General features: G+C 32.5%; 3 protein-coding genes across 3 annotated transcripts; 2 read left to right on the top strand and 1 right to left on the bottom strand.

Moving 5' to 3' along the window:
• The first annotated feature begins 1167 nt into the window (after positions 1–1167).
• Positions 1168–2791, top strand: LOC126738632 (notchless protein homolog 1). The gene has a single exon (XM_050444056.1). It carries the CDS (start codon positions 1323–1325, stop codon positions 2751–2753), a length of 1431 nt encoding a protein of 476 aa, XP_050300013.1. The 5' UTR covers positions 1168–1322; the 3' UTR covers positions 2754–2791.
• LOC126738633 (uncharacterized) lies at positions 2777–7735 on the bottom strand. The gene is made up of 5 exons (XM_050444057.1): positions 7307–7735; positions 7091–7251; positions 6780–7024; positions 3063–3256; positions 2777–3006 (listed from the first exon to the last, which is right to left on the bottom strand). Exons 1-5 carry the CDS (start codon positions 7644–7646, stop codon positions 2915–2917), a joined length of 1032 nt encoding a protein of 343 aa, XP_050300014.1. The 5' UTR covers positions 7647–7735; the 3' UTR covers positions 2777–2914.
• A 4367-nt stretch (positions 7736–12102) lies between these two features.
• On the top strand, positions 12103–19184 carry LOC126738227 (post-GPI attachment to proteins factor 2-like). The gene is made up of 3 exons (XM_050443456.1): positions 12103–12640; positions 17702–17902; positions 18573–19184. The coding sequence occupies exons 1-3, from the start codon at positions 12211–12213 to the stop codon at positions 18704–18706; spliced, it is 765 nt and encodes a 254-aa protein (XP_050299413.1). The 5' UTR covers positions 12103–12210; the 3' UTR covers positions 18707–19184.
• The last annotated feature ends 275 nt before the right edge of the window (positions 19185–19459 follow it).

Genomic DNA, 19459 nt, shown 5'->3' with positions numbered 1-19459 from the left:
AGTTTAATCGAACGGCATCTTAAAAAGCGTGATATATTGCCAGGTGAATACGTTTCTATTACCCGTCAAGCTCGTCAAAAACCTTTTCCTCTTGACACTAAGTACCTACATTATGATTTTTTTAAAGACTATAGTGATCCTGCAGTGTAGTGGTATCAGTCTTTAAGACTTGTAGGGTCAAAAGTTGCTGACATACGAGCAATAAAATATACACCAACAGGTGTAATTTACGTCTAAACTGACTTTGACAGTGATATGCACCATTGAGAAAAGGCAAAAATATACCCAAGGTAATTCAGTACAAAGACCTGTATACATGCAAGCCCAAAATATCGTATGAAAAATACCAACATCTTTAAGAAATTACAAAAGTTATGAACTCAGACTACCATTCGTTTTACAAAGATTTGCCTCACGAAAGTACCAAAAAGAAATAGTGAAAAATTTACATTTTAGGTACTTTTATTTATTATTAATAAGGTTTCATTTATTTTTTGTTTCGCAATGGCATTTTAATTTCACTTTCAAAAACATATTAATACAATTACAATAATCTTCCTTTTTCCATTCAAAATACATAATTTTACATTATACCTAGTTCCTTGTGTTTGTTTTAAAAACCATGGCTTGATTTGTTTTAATTGTAATAATTTGTTCACAATAGTGTACCTGTGTTCATTTGCAAGAATAAGATTTAATTTGTTGTTTTTGTTTCGCAATAAAACATTTTGCCTTTAATATTATTTATTGTCTAATGTAAACTAAATTGAATAAACAATAAAATAAATGGTAAGTATGAAAAAAATTACAGCAATATTTTATCATTTAAATTATCTCGTAAGTACCAAAACTAATAAAACTCAGAAATGCAATACCACGTATGTTACTCAAAAAATTTAAATAAATAAAATTTAAAGCTAAAGATTTTCCATTTTATCAATAGAAGATGATTGTAAATTTCTTTTATAAATGGTGTAGGTTTAAAAGTCACAGAGTATTTAAGGAAGTTTTTTTACAATAACAGCAAATGTTGTTTATAGTACATATGAGGTATTGCACCTAGGCCATCGATATGCTTTACCGACAAATTGATTGTGAATGCACCTTAAAAGCACATAGCTCTACGTCACATGTGACTTCAAATTATCTAACCTCAAAAAACAACACGTTCCGTTTGTTTGATTTTTGCCATATTACTTACTGTTTTTACTCTTGTTTATTTAACAGAATTATGTAGATTGGTTGGTGCCTCAAAGTTAAAAACATAATTGCATCCTTTAAATTTACAAGATATTTAACAAATAATACTACAATTATCCACAATGGAGAATGAAGATATCAAACGTGTCCTGTGTCGCTTTATCTCGGAAACTGGAGATACTGCAGGGGACATGATGGACTTGCCGTTAAACTGTACTGTCCAACAATTAACATTAATATGCAACGCCCTTTTACAGCAGGAAGAACCTGTACCATACAAATTTTTTATAAGCGAGAATGAAATAACCAATACATTGCAAAAAACTTTAGATATTGGCGGAGTAAATACTGAAGGTGTTGTTGATATTATATACCAACAACAAGCAGTGTTTAAAGTTCGTCCAGTTACAAGATGCACTGCTTCCATGCCAGGACATGCGGAAGCAGTGATATCAGTTAGCTTTTCACCAGATGGCAAACATTTGGCAAGTGGATCTGGAGATACTACAGTTAGATTTTGGGACATTAATACACAAACACCACATTATACTTGTAATGGTCATAAAAATTGGGTATTGTGCATAACATGGTCCCCAGATAGCAGCAAATTGGCTTCAGCATGTAAAGATGGTAAAATAATCATTTGGGATCCTAAAACTGGAAATCAGATAGGTAAAACAATGGTAGGGCATAAACAATGGATAACATCATTAAGTTGGGAACCCTATCATAAAAATCCAGACTGTAGGCTCTTTGCGAGCTCATCTAAAGATGGGGATATTAAAATCTGGGATTCTATATTGTGTTCAGTTGTTTTAACAATATCAGGACATACTAAAAGTGTTACTGTAGTTAAATGGGGAGGCTCAGGCTTAATATATTCAGCCTCTCAAGATAGGACAATTAAAGTTTGGAGGGCTAGTGATGGGGTATTGTGTAGGACTCTCGAGGGACATGCTCATTGGGTAAACACATTAGCTCTAAATACCGACTATATTTTAAGGATAGGAGCATTTGACCCCATTAAAGACTCACACAAAGACACATTTATACCAGATAAAAAGAAATCACAAGAATTTGCACTCAAGAGGTTTAAAGAGGTGATTGAACCAGTTGGTGAGCGGCTAGTTTCAGGCTCAGATGATTTTACTCTATTTCTTTGGGATCCAGAAAAGGATAGGAAGCCCTTGGCTAGACTTACAGGCCATATGCAGCTGGTTAATGATGTTAAATTCTCTCCAGATGGTCGGATACTTGCTTCGGCATCTTTTGATAAATCAATTAAACTTTGGGAAGCAAAAACTGGCAAATTTATTACAACTTTAAGGGGTCACGTTCAAGCAGTCTACGTCATAGCATTCAGTGCAGACTCTAGACTGATGGTCAGTGGAAGTGCAGACTCAACATTAAAACTGTGGGACTTGAAAAGTAAAAAATTGGAAATCGATCTACCGGGGCATGCAGATGAAGTGTTTGCAGTTGATTGGAGTACTGATGGGTTAAAGGTGGCCTCAGGAGGTAAAGATAAAGTGTTAAGGCTTTGGCAAAACTAGGTTTATTGGCTAAAATAAAAAAATTGTTTGTACTAAAACCTGTTATTTTATTTTTAAATGTATACAAATATGTATATTTAAAAATTTCCTTAAAAATGTTGGTTATAAGTTAATAAGTATTGATATAAAATTTTGGCAGACTTTTACTAAATCTAAGAAAATTAACAAAAAGAATTCATATAAGTAAAAGAAAGACTTGTTGAGTTCTTTACTGGAAGACTAACTGGCCTCCAATACCACCAATTGAACAATACTATAAAACATAAATGATTAGGTTGATTACTTAATAGACTTAGAAAATGTACTTACAGAGGGCTGCAGGTTTCATAACAACATAGATAGTTTTGCACTTATCCTTACATTCATTTGATGGTTTCAGAGCTATAATTCTCTCTCCAGAACCCTGTATCATGAACACATAGCTACATTCGGTATTTGGCAGTGTGTAAGTGTTTGATTTAGGTCCATCAATGAATAGGAATCTTTCTACTGCTTGGCCACTTCTATAAAAGTTTTATATACAAGTTTATTAGTGTATTTTTTGTGGCCCAATATCAAACTTATAAGGGATTGTAGATAGAGCTCCAATAAATATATAATCAAAGAAACTTTTTGGTTTTAACTACAAGAAATTTGATCGTTTGTAATGTAAGTGTGTATGTCAAATTCAAAGTCAAAAATAGCTTTATTGTTACATAACATCATCTGTTGTTAACAAAGCATTATATAAAATCTTAAAGATAGTTGACAACATAATCTTTTACAAAAATATAAAAATTTTAACAATTCTTACATACATAGAATATAGAACACACCCAAAGAAAGGGTAGTAAGAATTCACATTACGCTGCGCAAAATTCTTCACTGTCAAAAGATTGTATTTAAAAACTCGTCTACAGAATAAAATGCTTTAGCAAGCAAGAGTTTCTTTATATTTTTCCTAAAACGTTTTTCACAATTTATTAGCCTTATATAAAGGGGTAGGTGGTTAAAAAGCCTTCTGCCCCCATATACAAAAGAGGACTTAATCTGCTCACTTTTTGGGATAGGTAGAGGTAAAGAGAAGGTTGTTCGGAGATTGTAACCCGAGGAGGGGGGGCCAAGTTGATGGCGATATTTTTTGTGGATAAGACAAACAGTCTCTAAAATAAAAAGGCATGGCAATGTCAGGACAGAGTGTTTTAAAAACAATGGCCTACAGGGGCTACGAAAGGGAGCTAAACACATATAGCGTATGGCTCTTTTTTGCAAAATAAATAGAGAACTGAACAAATACTGAGAGCACACACCCCAAAACACAATACCGTATCTCAGATAAGACTCTATAAGAGCATGGTAGGCAATTTTGGCCACATCACGTCCCAGAGAATGTGTTATTACTCTAATAGCATAACAGTTGGATGATAACTTCCCTAATAAAGAGGAGATATGATTTTCAAATTTTAATTGCTTATCAATCGTCAGGCCCAAAAATTTGCATGTTTCAGAAGGACTTATTGTTTCATTTTGCAAAGTGACAGTTCCAAGGTTACATTTAAAAGTTAAAATATTAGTTTTAGAAATATTAAAAGTTAATCTATTAGATTTACACCATGACTTTACAAGAATTAAATCTTCATCAACAATATTCCTTAATCTCTTGGTGTCAGTGTCATGCCAAAGTAATGTTGTATCATCCGCAAAGATAGTAAATTTGCCCCTAATTGGAATTTGAGAGATATCATTGACATATAGCAGGAACAATATTGGTCCAAGAACAGAACCCTGGGGTACACCAGCGTCCATATTCAGACGGGATGACATATCATTGTCAAAGAATACCCTTTGTGTTCTTCCAGATAGGTAAGAACGAAACCAGTCGAGAGCAACTCCTCTGAATCCATAGGTTTCTAGCTTCTGTAGCAGTATTCTGTGACTTACACAGTCAAACGCCTTAGATAAGTCACAGAACACCGCCGCCGCACTCTCCCCAGCGTTCAACCCCATGTACAGACTCTCTAAAAAATTGAAAATAGCATCAGATGTACCCAGTTTCGTCCGGAATCCAAATTGCTGATGGTTAAGAACATTATGCCGTTTCAGAAATTCCATCATCCTAGTTTTTACCAATCTTTCTACAAGCTTGCCAAGCGTGGGAAGCAGGACTATGGGTCTGAAATTTGATGGGTCATCATAGTTTCCACCCTTAAATAATGGTATAATCAAGGCATCCTTCAGTAAATGTGGAAAGGACCCACTTGAAAGTGAAACATTTAACACCTCAGCCAAAGAATCAAGGGTTGGTAGCGGTAACGCTGTTAGGACCTTTAGTGACAGCCCATCCCATCCAGAGGAGTTCTTATTTTTCATTGAGGATAGAGCTTCCATTATTTCACTAGAATCTGTTGGTCTAAAGAAAAATGTTTCAGGCACCTTAATGTTGTGTAAGTATGAGCGCGGATCTCCAACAGACTGAGGCAATAATATTGATAGACCCAAAGCAACACCCAGGAAAAAATGATTGAGTGTTTCGGCCGACACCGTGCTATTAGAAACAGAAGGGTTCCCATGTTCGCCACGTAAGTCATTAACAATTTTCCAAGACTCTCTAGACTTATTTCTTGATTGGTTTATTTTACTTGAGTAGTATAAGTTTTTTGCCAATTTCACTGTATCACGGTAAATTTTGCGATATCTATTAAAGTAGGATATGAATTTGGAGTTGTCCAAGGCAAACTTTCTTATGGAGTGCAAACACCGAAGATTTTTACCAGAAACTAATAGACCCCTGCTATACCAGGGTCTTCTCCTTTTTTCCCTAATTGTCACCATGGGAAAAGTTGCCTCAAAAACATCCACTAAAGTTGAATGGAAACTCTCAAAAGGATCACCGTTGTTAAGTATGATACCATTCCAGTCTATTGAATTACAACATTCTTTAAACTTACAGAAATTTTTTCTAGTGAACAACCTTCCGCACTTTTTCTTGAGGTACACTTTTTTTCACTTAGAAGAAAGGAACATAATACGGCCTCATGATCAGACAACCCGGCATTTACAATTCTACATGCAACCTGCGTTTCACAGAGAGTAGAGCAAACATAATTTAAAAGTGATGCTGAATTAGCAGTGATGCGAGTAGGTTGGTCAACATGCAAACTTAAATTAAAAGATTTCAGCACTCTATGTATCGACAAATGATTGTTAGAGTTATTGCAGTCTAAAAAATTTACATTAATGTCACCTGTTAATATTAGTGATGCATTTACCGATATTTGGCTTAAAATGTTATATAATTTATCAATAAAACTACTAAAATTACTCGAGGGTGACCTGTAAAGGCCTAAAATGTACAAATTTAATTCTTTAGAATAAACAATGCAAAATTCAAAAGTTTTTTCTTCCAGGAGATACTCAAACTTGGTTATATCAACAAAGTTATATCTTTCTAAAAACTTATACTCTATCAATATCAAAGTTCCACCATGATTATACTGAGTACGGGAATAGATGGATGCAAGAGCATAACTTTCTATGAAAAAAGGTTCACCCTGTTTGAGCCAATGTTCAGTCAAAACAACAATGACAGGGTTATCTTCATATGCTAAAAATAAAGAGAGTTCATCGGATTTATTTCTGACTGACTGAATATTTAAAAGAGCTAATATGGGGTGTAGTGGTTAAGTTTAGTGGTAGTAATTTAAGGTAGCTTTGTTTAAAACAATTTTTCTTTGTTAATAACACTAAAGCATGTTTTTTTTTTTTAAGCCAGCACTTTCTATGGCACATTTAATATCACTATTTGGAAGGTTAGAACATAAATAGTTGTTGTATTAGACGAAAATTGAGTAATTCATGTCAACAAGTTTATTGCCAAATTAAATTAACTAAAAAGGTGTTTTAAGTGCAATGTGGCAGCAGAGTTGGTTGGAGTATAGTTGATGTTTAAGTCTTCTGCCAGTATAATTTGTTTTGAGCAAGAAATCTCAGCTATTTTAATATAATATATACTGCTACATATATGTTCTTATTTACTAAAGTTCATACCTCTCTGGTAAAAAATGAGGCTTCGGAAACAATTTTCTCACTATTCTTGCTGGTATCATTTTGTTAATTCTCCAATGAATATGGAAATTGGAAGACAAATTTTCTTCAGTCAGATTCGCTACTGCTTTCAGAGTACCCGAATTTAAACCAGTGACCTTTAACCTGTTTGCATCAAGATCTAGTTCACTAGAATAATTCCAATACAGTTCTTGAAAGTGTTTGAGGGAAACTGTAGGTTTATTCATCTAAAAATAACTATCTATTTACTTCATCCTATACAATGTAAAATTAATAGATAAAATAAGTCTTACCTCAATAATACAGGGTGTGCCTTCACGTAATTTCTCTAGTGGGTTAACATCATCAACTCCAGTTAAGTTTAGGAGTGAATGGATATTTTCACAAGGCCAACAATCCATATCAGTTAAATAAAAATATGGGTTTTCAACTAAGCAACTCTCATCATACAAACCTACAATTGATATTGTATAGTAATTATATGAAGTGTTTTTAGTAAAGATACTTACTTGTAAATGAAGGAAATAACTTAATAATAGGTACCGAGATGATTCTGACAATCTTCAGAGCAGGATAAGTAAGACCTTGTACGTTTCTTAAGACTAGGCTGGAGGTTGGAGTGTGAACGTTTAATAAAATGTAGATAAATAGACTTAAGGGTAATAACAATAGAAGACTACATTTTACGATTTTATGGTTTTTTTGGTCATGTGAAGTCTTTTTTAAAGGCTTAAAAGACTGCCTTATGCATTGCTCAATCTGATCATCTTTTAGTCCACTTTCTTTGGCACTTTTTATTACAACCTGTAAGTTTTTTTCATATTCTTTTAAAAGAGCTTTTTTAGTCATTTTTTCTACATTTTGATTTATATAAATAATATGTTTGTGTGTTTATTATTACTTTAGAAGCATTTTTTGAATAGCACTTGTATATTGTTTTGACAATTTAGACAGATTAGGCTTTTTCATATAGGAGCATAAAATCTAATATTTTATAGGCCCCTTATACACGACCGACTTCCATATTTTGTCATTTATATTGAGACACCGATATATCAATGTTAATCATGGATATTAGACAGAGTTTAAATACAGGGTGTTTTAATACAAAAAGGACATATTTTAAACAAAAATAAAAGTTATTAGGAGATATTAAAAAAACCTATAATTTACGTGTTTTTACGATATAAGGTTGTTGGTATCAAATTTTCGGCAACAGCAGCATAAATTAAAACAACCTGATTTTCTATAAAATTGTTTTAATAAATCATTTTTATTTTCAACTTTGATGTTAATACATGCAAAATGATTTCCTACGTCAAGGTTCAACTAGTTTCAGACCAAAAAAAGAGTTTTTTTATGAATAAACACTATACAATATTTAATTAAAAACTTAAATTACGATTATAAAATATATTATGCGATAAATTCATGTAAAACATCAAAGCAAACATATTACAATAGGTTAAAATCGGGATAAAAATTCATAGCAACACATAAGTATTTAATTTAAATCAGATATGGAGGACTGAGTCGTCCAAGAATTCATCGACGCTATAATATGTTTTACTTATTAGCTATTAGGTAAGACAATTTGGATTTAAATCTTTGAATACTTAGACCTAGGTCAGAGGTCTCTTCACAGTTTGTTGTAACACTTAACTGCTAGATAATCTGGCCCATTTTGACATTTTTCAGTCTGTCCGTGGTACAAAGACTATTGCACTGCCACGTGTGCTCAGCCTATAAAATGTCTCCATTTGTAAAATATCTACTTTTATTTTGTTGTAAATATAGTAGGTTTTGAAAAATATATAAAGAGGGAAATGTAAGAGTAGTAAAAATAGTAAGAGTGTAGTGCCATATTCTTATTGATATTATGGGTCCTTTAGTTGTTCTCCTGTCGAGAATTAATATTTACGTATAATAATAATAATAATAATAATAAGCTTTATTTCCAACAGGTTACATATACCCAGTTACAGGAGAATCAATTAAATATATAAATGTACAAGTACAAATGCATGAACTGTATTAGATTCATGCAACTAAACTATAAAAGAATTGCTATATAATAAAAAAAGTAGTGAGTTTGAGAAAATAAATAATAAAAAATCAACACTAAATTAGGATAAGAATCAAGAATTAATTTAAATCAAAAGAGCAGAAAAAAAACGACTAAATAAATGTATTCAAACTAAAAACTAAATAACCTAGCCTCCCCCACCGACCATACGCAGGTGACTCAAAATAAGTGTCAAATTGTCATGGTGAATGTCACAGGAATCAGCAATAGTGTTAAAGTTTTGACACATAAAGTGAATAGGACTCTGCTACAGAATGTTGGACCTGGCTGTATCCAAGTTAAAAGCTGGACACTGTCTAGATCCTGGGCGTGGTATATGAGAGCAAATTCTTTGCAAAAGGGATGGGCAGTCAATTTTATGGTTAAGTCAATTAAACAAGAATTTCACCGAATGCATTTCTCTCCTCTTCGCAAGTGACCCTTCAGTATATCTGGAGAGCAGCAGGTTATGGTCAAAACCCCTTAGAGGATAGACTCCATCATCCTTAAATGCCAAACATTTAAGGAATCGCCGTTGGACTGATTCTAATAGGTGAATGTGCTGGTTGTAAATGCGAGACCAAATGAGGGAGCTGTAGTCCAGCCTGGATCTAACAAATGCATAGTAGAGAGTTTTGGCAGTGGCAGTGTTCGAAAAAAGTTTGCAATTTCTAATAATAAAGCCCAGCATGCGAGTAGCTCTAGAAACAGTATCTTCGATGTGAGGGATAAAAGAAAATTTTTGGTCAAAGGTGACTCCAAGATCCTTTAAAAAGGTAGACCTTGCCAGAGACTCTCCATTAACTGAGTAATTAAAGACAACTGGACTTTTGATTCCAAAGTAGCTGGCCACATTACACTTGGAAACATTAAGGTTAAGCCGGTTTAAAGTGCACCAATGGTGTACAGTATTGATGTTCTCTTGCAGTTGACCACAATCTGCTATAGAGGCAACCCTATGGAAAAGCTTTAGATCATCAGCATATACTAACCGAGAGCAGTTGAGGGTGGAGATCAAGTCATTAGCGAAAACGTTAAAGAGAAGGGTGCCCAAGTTAGAGCCCTGAGAAACTCCAGAGGTGGGTGAAAAACAAGCAGATCTAAAGCCTTCGACCACTACAAACTGAGAGCAGTCAAGTAAATAGGAGTTAAGGAGCTTTATCAAGCGATCGGAGAATCCGAACTAGCGTTCAAGCTTATTTAATAGAATGAAGTGGTCAATCTGGTCAAAAGCCTTTTGAAAGTCTGTGTAGATAACATCGATTTGACCTCTATAATTAAGTGCTTCGCACACAAACTGAGAGAAGGATGCTAGGTTTGCAGTACATGAGCGGCCAGAAACAAAGCCATGTTGATCGTTGGCCAGCATGGACTTAACCTTGGGAAAAATTAATTTATAAAGGTAATTCTCTATTGTTACAGCATCACCCTTTTTAAAGATAGGGCAAACTTTGGCTTGCTTCCAGATATTAGGAAAAATACCTGTGTTAAGTATCAGATTAAAAATGTAGAGCACAGGGTCTGTAAGTGCAACAGAGCAGTCCTCAGCTAAAAAACTAGGAATTAGATCTGGACCAGAGGTCATTTTGCTTTCGAGACACTTGCTCGCCATTATAATGTCGGTAGCCGTTAGCGCGAGGACGTCTATGCAAGTTAAGGGAGGTTCAGAGACGACAGGATGATCGCCGGGAAGTGAGTTCGTGTATACACTCCTGAAATAATCTCCAAAAGCAACACAATGCTTTCAGGCGTATTGTATGATTGGTTAGAAAGCTTCATTGAGCCGGGGGTTTGAGACTGATTACGTTTGCTTCGAATAAAAGACCAAAATTCACTCGGATCGGAGGTTATTTCTCACATCGGACGTATGATAATTATATATTGTAGTTGTATAGTTTCATCAGTTACCTGTATTGGTTTTGGAGAGAAGAATGTTGGAGCAGAGTTTGAATGTGACGAGAGTAATTGGCAGGATAAAGTTTCAAAGAAAATACGTACAGGTGGTTTATTTATAACAACTTAATTTTTATGTAATATTCCCAACCGTCCTTCGAATGAAACATTATTTATGGCTTTTTTAGCATAAATTTGTTGATCTGATGATAGTTTCATAAATTCTAATGTCCAACTTTTTGCCAAAACCTCTACTTCCTTGTTAAACGTACGAATATGTTCGCAAGCGATCTTCAATTTTTTTTTCGTTTTTATGATTACTCAAATTAAGGTGATACGTTTTAACGATACCCATTTTTTACTTTACGATTTTCGATATTTAGCTCTTCGTTATCAGGAGTAACCGGATATATCATTTTCCGAAAACGTGTCTTACCAAAATCATATCTTTGGCTGTATCTGTTTCGGGTAGTATAGGCAATTGTTGTAGGCCTAGTTTGAGGTGTATTGCTTCCTTGACTAATTTGGTTTTTTAAGGAGAATTATGCGATAAATTAAAGAGAAAGTTGTAACATGCCGACATCTAAAAGTACAACAGTAAATATAAAAATAATACTTACAAATACATCATATTTTCCTTTTACTTTAAAGCATTTATACCATGCGAAAAACATAAATAGTGGAGAGCTTGCAAATGCTGACTAGAGAACTTACCGCAGTAAAAAAAGTTTTGTAATTATTTCAATACTGGTGGAGCTGTTCCATGGCAGAACAAGATATTTTAAGAATTAATCACTAGGTGCAAGCTCTTTAAGTTTTTCAATTAGATTTTCATAAGCCAAATTCTTCATACTACTAATCTTGTATACCGCGCTATTCACCTTACATACTGCCGGCAACTGACGATATAAATTTCTTTATTATTTAAAAAAAAACACTAATTTTCTAAGCTAAACACGTTTACCTACGAGCTATTTACATCTGTGGGTTTAACCACTTAAGAAAAGAGAAATTTCTAGATGATTTAAGGTGTGCCTGGACTATGAAATGCGGTGGAAACCGAACAAATGTTCTTTCTACCCACTTTTGGACCTTTAAACTCATCTGAGACCCATGAATCCTTGACAATCGCTATGAAATGATGCTTCACGTGTCTAACAGATTCAACTGCTTAAGAAAAGACAAATTTATTAGCATACGCTACTTAAGTGTTTCTACAACAGGTTCCGTTGCGCAATTTGTTCGTTGTGTACGGGGCCTACACTACTTAAAAGAAGAGTAGATTAAACTTCGCCGGAGACACGCCTACCTCTTTGTCATTTTGTTTATTTTGACATATGATTTTGACGTTTAAACTTTTTAACCTCACGATATTTCCACAAAAGATGTTTTGATAAAAGAATAGCAAAAGAGGCTGTCTAGGGCCCGAATTCGATAGAAGGCACCGGAAGAATAATGTCCCTCAGCAAGACTGAGTATCTACTCATACATAATGAGTACGAGTACCGGCCGAATGTTCGAGTTTCATTCACAAAGGTCATTGTTTTGGTGATGTGCTTCCCCTTACTGGCGTTTCTGTTTTGCATTATCTATTCTGTGATTTTTAACTTTGAAAAGGCCACCTACACCCACTGCCAAGTTTTTAATTTCTTACCGTCGATATCCGCCGCTATTGGTAATTTTTCTCCACAAAGGGAGATATGGCAAACTGCCATGACATTACAATTGTTCCCTCGGATATTAGTCGCAAGAGAATACCTTAATCACCATCATAAAATGTTGCACAGTGAACATATGTGGATGGGGTACATGGCATTTATTCTTAATATTGTTGAAAATATATCTTTAATTACATTGTCTTTCTTTACTTCATCAAGGTATTATGGTAAGTTTTTATTATTTTATTTTTAAATATGTGATAAATTATTAATACTGCTGTCCATCTAAAATTGTTGTTTAACTATAATCACTGAAAAAACATAAGCACTTTTTATTGATGTGAGTAAAATAAAGCAATGATTTAAAGTAATGTGTAGTATTACCATTTAATTACAGATTGCTCCATTTTAATATTGTGTGATTATTTTACAGTTATTAATTTAAAGGTTTATATAAACCAAAATACAGAAATGATAGAACTATACCAGTATAAGCATAAGCATGATAACCAATGGGAGGTCTTGCTATTTAAAACTATAATTTTTCTCATTCAACTGAGAGATTCTGTTAATCTGTATCAAGAAAAAAATATGCACTGTAATATTTAATGTATGACTATATTTATACATAAATATGATTACTTTGCTAGTTATATTTAGTAGATATTTTTTATTTTAAAAAAATGGTGTATCCTTTTGTATAATTAGGGTGAGAAAAAAGTTCACTTTCAACAGATTTTGTTTCAATTTTTATTAAATAAAGAACAAATTAACATAAACAAAGAAAACTTAACATTTTATCCTTGTACATTGATGATAATGGTTTTCTTTCTCTATATAATATTTTTCTTTTTTTTGCTCAAAACAGCATTGCTATGTGTCAGTTGTGTCATGTCACAATGAACACGAATATAAAATGTAACAAAATCAACATAAATAATATATTATAAAATAAATTAAAAACTGAAATAATATTTTAATATTTGATTACAAATATATGTATCAGACAACAGTCTATAAAAAAAAAGAAAACTTAAGCAAGGACATCTTATAAATATATAAGATGTCCGGTAAATGTATAGATTAATTCTGAGGCAGCCAGGTAGCTCAAAGTCTAAATAATGTTTGAAAGTGTCTCTTAACAAGAAGGAAATCTGTACCCTGCTATGGTAAAAGAATGTATTCGCAAAAATTACGATTTTGAGTTATTTACATAGCCCGATCCTACTTTAAAAGACCTATCAGTAGCTCTTTCTCCCATTGTTGTATCATTTTTCATTCTCGAGTTAGCACGGTGGCCAAACAGTCTATTATGACTATTTATTAAGTTAAACTTTGGCAAAACAATGTTATCAACAAAATTTTGCCCAATTCACTTTGATAAAATAGTGTAATGGCGAATACTGTTGTTTTTTGATTTTTTAAGCATGGTAAAATAATGTATTATACAATACCCTGTTTTGCCATTGGATATGTCATTATTATGCGGGAAAGCTACAAAGCCTATTTTACGAATACATTATTTCACCGCAGGTTAGTAGTGAATTAAGTCTCGAAAAGTAGTTAAGTGCTGAAAAATATAATAAATTTGGGTTTTTAAGCAGAAATAATGGCATCCAGATCTAAAAGACTGGTTGAAATGGTGCGAAGTATTCAGGGGGTAAGTTACATAATATAAATAATGCGGAATATTTATTTAATTCCAGAATATTGGGAAATAATTAACTTAAGTTTTATTATGGTTTAAAACTTTATGGTTATGTATTATACTGAGCTGGGATGTTTTAGAGCTGGGTGTTTTCGAAAAAAAAAAATTGTATTTACAAAAATAATAATGTAATGTAGTACGCACGACCGTATACTTATATGGATTTAATGTAAGCTTTTAAAGGTTTTGGTGTGGATTAGAGTGTTTCGTTTATTCACTTTGCAATTATTAGATATAAATAAGAGAGAGGGTTCAGAGAGAAAATTTATTATATCCTTTCGTCGTACCTTCTTTCTAAGTATATACTTTTGGGTATTTTGTTTTATTATAGGAGTAAAAATGATTTTCTGACGTTAAAAAAATATATATTTATTTATAAAAATATCAAATTAAAATATTTAAATTTTATTCCTTTAGAAATATTAAGCAGTTATAAGTGTAAATTTTTTCATTTTTTTCAAATTAAATTTTATTTTGAGCCTTAAGGCTATAAGTAATGACGAAAAAGTAAAGCTTTAATGATATACTTTTATTTCATAATTATATTATTCTATTATAAATAAATACTCTTTTTCACAGTAAAATGAAACAGAAAATGTTTCTTTAAGGACGTGAAACCAAATCAAATGGGAGAAAGTTCAAAAACACTCCTGCTGTTTGATCCAGAGGATGATGATGACGATATTGCCGATCCCGATTTTTTTCATGACAAAATGATAGTAGTAGCAGTAGTAACTGTGATTATGAAGTACACACATTTAAAAAGAAAAAAATATTCGCAAAAAATAAAACCGAAACACACTAGAAGAAAAGTATTGAGGCCGTAAAATGACAATCTTTTAAAAAGTGGCAATGACTTGGAGGAAGATGAGGACTTTGAAGTTAATGGAGTGGAATATTTGGAGGGATATAAAAATCTGGCAGAAGGTGAAAACTTGGAGAGAGATGAAATCTCGGTGGGAAATAATGGAATTTTGGAGGAAGAAGTAAATTTGGATAAAGATGGTAACTTAGAAAAAGATGGAGACCTATTGGGAGATTATGGAAACTTGGTGACAGAGGGAAACTTGGAGGAAGATGGAATATTGGTGGAAGGTAGTGGGAACTTGGATGAAGATGTTAACTTAGAGAGAAAAGGTATAGATATAGATGGAAATTTAATGGAAGGAAACTTGGAGGAAGGTAATAACTTGGAGAAAGATAATAACTACTTGAACCAAGAAAATCAAAATCATGCCACTATCAGAAAGAGACAGCGTTTTCGGACGTTAAATCAACGCTTAGAAAATCAAAAACGAAAACATCCTTTTATAGATATTGAGGATTGTTGCGCAAAAAAATGCTACGCTACTTTTCAACTAGACCAAAAATTACGCATTCATGAGCAATATTGGAATTTAAATGGAGAATCTCGTAAAATGTGGGTCAATTCACAAATAACCGAAACGCTTGCCAAACGAAAAGTGGCAGGTACCAGAAGAACCTATACCTACTAGATTGTATAGACTACCATTCGGGCAAGATCATAACATGGTTCATATCCCAGTATGTCAACAGTTCTTTTTAAAAACCCTTGGATATAAAAGCACCTCAATTATAGATATACTCTTAAATCTTGTAAAGATGATCATGGAAATCAACGACTTACACCTTTACAGGATCAAAGAGGGCGACATACTCCAAAAAATAAAAAAGATCTTACCAATGTCGTGGAACATATTAAATCGTACAATCCAAAATAATCACACTACAAACGAGAACATGCCTCCAATAGGCTTTACTTACCATCCGATCTCTCAGTTAAAGTCATGCATTTAAACTACAACTAAAAGTATCCAGATAATCCAGTGGGTTATGAATTATATAGAAAAATTCTTTTTTTGTGAAGGGACGTATATCAAGCAGATGGTAACATGTCCGACATTGATGTTAACACTAAAGTGTATGCTGTAGACATGCAAAAAGTGTTTATGCTGCCTAGAATGCCACAAATACAAGAAGCCTTCTTTCTTTCGCGGTTAGTGGTTTTTAATGAAACTTTCGCGTCCATGGGAAAAAAAGAAAAACATCACTGTATTTTATGGCATGAAGCTATAGCAGGAAGAAAGGCTGAAGAGGATCACCCTTTTTTTTCAATTTTTAGATAGTATCAGAGATGCTACTGATGTTATTCTCTGGCTGGATAATTGCTCTGGCCAGAACAAAAACTGGATTTTGTTTTCGTCTTTACTTTCGGATTTTTTTAAACTTGAGTCAAAAATTAAAACAAATAAGAAAAGTGATACTGATGAGAGCAACGAACCTTACCTTAAAAATTTAGTTGATGTTAAATTTATTCGAGGGGCTAAATAATTTTTTTACAAGACTGATTTTAATGCCACAGAATACACCTTATAATCAAATAAGATCCTTAAAAAAGGTGCGATTTTGGGTAACATAAATGAAACCTATAAAGAACCTCGCGGAATAGTTCCTACAAAAAAAAAAGCAATTATTGATCAGCTTGTTCCCAAAATAAAACCATCCCGACGGGCTTTTTGGTTAAATATTAACACCAATCCAAACGCACCGGACATTTTGGATTGCGGAATATAATTAAATGTGAATTTGAATAAGTGAAGTTTACCTATACATATAACTAAAAGAATTTTTTTTTGGGTTCAAGGAATATTTACAACATTTATCATTTTTGTTTCTCTTAATATGTTTATATTTCATATACCAAATCAGCATTAATATATATTTAGCGATTCGCCAAATAATGTATTATACTATAGCTCAAATAGGTAAGTTTTTATGAATGAAATCAAACTCTTTTACTTTGGCAAAAAGATGTATTGGTTATTACATTATTTTGCCAAAATTTAGAAATACTTTGGTAAAACAATGTATTGACTTTTTTTTCAAAAACTAGTAACAGTTTATTAAAAATTAGATACTTACCTCTAATGTAGTAATAAATATTAAATCTTTTGTAAAAATTTGAAGCGTTTTGGATTTTGCGAGTACATCCTTTTACCATAGCAGGGTACATCTGGTGAAGCATTTTTTCACTCTCAATGTTACTGATATCAGGAGAATGAATAGCCCAATGTTATATAATACAAATAATTTTTCATTCTGACTTCTCACTTAAGCATGTGAAACTTTCAGTGAAATTTAAAAAAGTTTTAGTGATATTTATGAAAATATCAAATTTAATGTTGAAATTGTCATCATAAAGTTCAGGAAATGTCATTTTCTTCAAACTCCTGCAAATGTTGTTGATATGTTGCTGTGTTGTATGGTCCAATGTTATTAAGAATTTATAGTTTTTTTGAAACTCATATTATTCTTCATTTTCAATAGCATATATCGAAACAAGATTAACATATGTTAGGAACATTACTAAATAACCAAACAAGAAACTTGTATTCTATTTGATTCAAGTTACGACCTATAATCATTTTATTAAATATGTTTATGTTACCACTTGTTTTATATAATTAGAATTTTTAATTAATCTTAAGGTGAAATCACTTTAAATGATTTTCATTTACACAGTAAGGTCTTGATAATTCATATATGTTTTACTTTTTAGCTGTTCATGAAAAAGCATTTGTGATATTTATCCTTGTATCTGTGGCTCACATGTTTTTAATGAATTTTATACAAAGAAAATACAAGAGACCACAAAAATACAGTATGATATGGAAAAGGAGATGCTTCTTTACGAATTTCATCTTTATTTTGTTGGCAGCTTTCTTTTTTGCTAGACATAATTCACTTTGTGAACCTTATGGTAAGTAGTTTTTCCAATCAATTACTATATACATATATTTTTTTAAATATAAGAACCAATGTACTAAGATATAAACACATTTTCTAAATATATTATATTGAAGGTCAGTCTAGAACTGACTTTTTCTCAGGAATACACACTCTTTTTATTATCAACGACAGTTTAAAAAACGTTCACCTGACTTGCATTCACTCTCTACGTTAATTTTTTTACGACAACTTATTATTATGATAAATTTCACGAATTGCAGTCTGTTTTAAAACCCCTGTAACAGTTAGGAAAGGCTTATTACTTTCCATGCTATTTCTGCCAATAATTTAGAGAATACTGACAGTCAAAGCAAGCAAGTAAACAAAATGTAGAAGAGCGTTTTTCAACCAGGTAATTCGTTTACCTGTAAAAGGTATTTTTACAGACCTTTTGGACACACTGTATAGGAAAAGATCTGCGGGAATGCCTCTTCATGAAATGCTTCTTGCTCAAAAAAATCATTAGCATTATTATAATATATATCAATTGGCCCTTTCTCTATAGACCCATGGAAAAGCCGTACTCCTCCTTCAAACTATATCACAGCATTCAATGATCTACCTTCTGTTTTAATTACCCACTTAACTACTTTTCTTATATAAAAATTAACTTATAGTCATAAAAGTTACTTCTTTTCTAGTGTACTCCCTCTTTGCTGCCTCGGAATACATGGTAGTACTATCAAACATAGCCTTCCATTTCACGGCGTACTTGGACTTTAATCAGAAGGATCTAGTCATTTTCAAGCACGGCTTCGCCGTTACGGACAGATAATATTTAGTTATTTAGCTAGTAATTTAATTTATTTTTTTCAAATCTAACTACATTGAATTTATACTTGGAAAATCTGCTGTGTTGGAACAGAATAGTTTTGTTTGCATCAACTAGTCATTTAAAAGGTATGGTGGAATATATATGACGCTTACTTACCCTGAACCATCTCCGCAAGAGGTTATTTGGTTTTCAAGGATCAAATTGTTGATGAAAATATTCTGTTCCTTAAAATATATAATGTACTTAAAGAAAGATAAAAATCATGTATAAAATTCAGGGGATGTTTGTGATTCTGCAAGCCATTCTACTAATTAATTGTATTATTTATTTGACCAAAACACAATAATTCTTTAGTTAATAATGATTTTGATGACCACACACACCAATTTTCTTGTTGCTTGCAGAATTTCTAAATGGGTTATGTAGGATGTTGTTTGCAAATACATGTGAATGTGATAATACATATAATATTAAATAATCTACTTTTTCCTCTATATATTCTCACAATTTTACATAAAAGGTACAATTTGTATGTTTATTGCACTGTATATAGGAGATCTCGGAGCTGGTTCGAACTTGTAACTTAAGAGCATTCATCGCACTCGATCGTTTCAGTTACATCAATAACTCTTTTATAAATGAAGAGTGAAATATGCAAAAGGACCCAAGTGCCATTTCACAAATTTTACAGTAGCGACAAAAACGTTGTGAAACAACGTTTCAAACCTGAAGAACAAACAACAATGTTGGTTC

This window comes from Anthonomus grandis, chromosome 7 (assembly GCF_022605725.1).
Source record: "Anthonomus grandis grandis chromosome 7, icAntGran1.3, whole genome shotgun sequence".
Lineage (NCBI taxonomy): Eukaryota > Metazoa > Arthropoda > Insecta > Coleoptera > Curculionidae > Anthonomus > Anthonomus grandis.
This window is presented reverse-complemented; position numbering and strand designations above follow the sequence as displayed.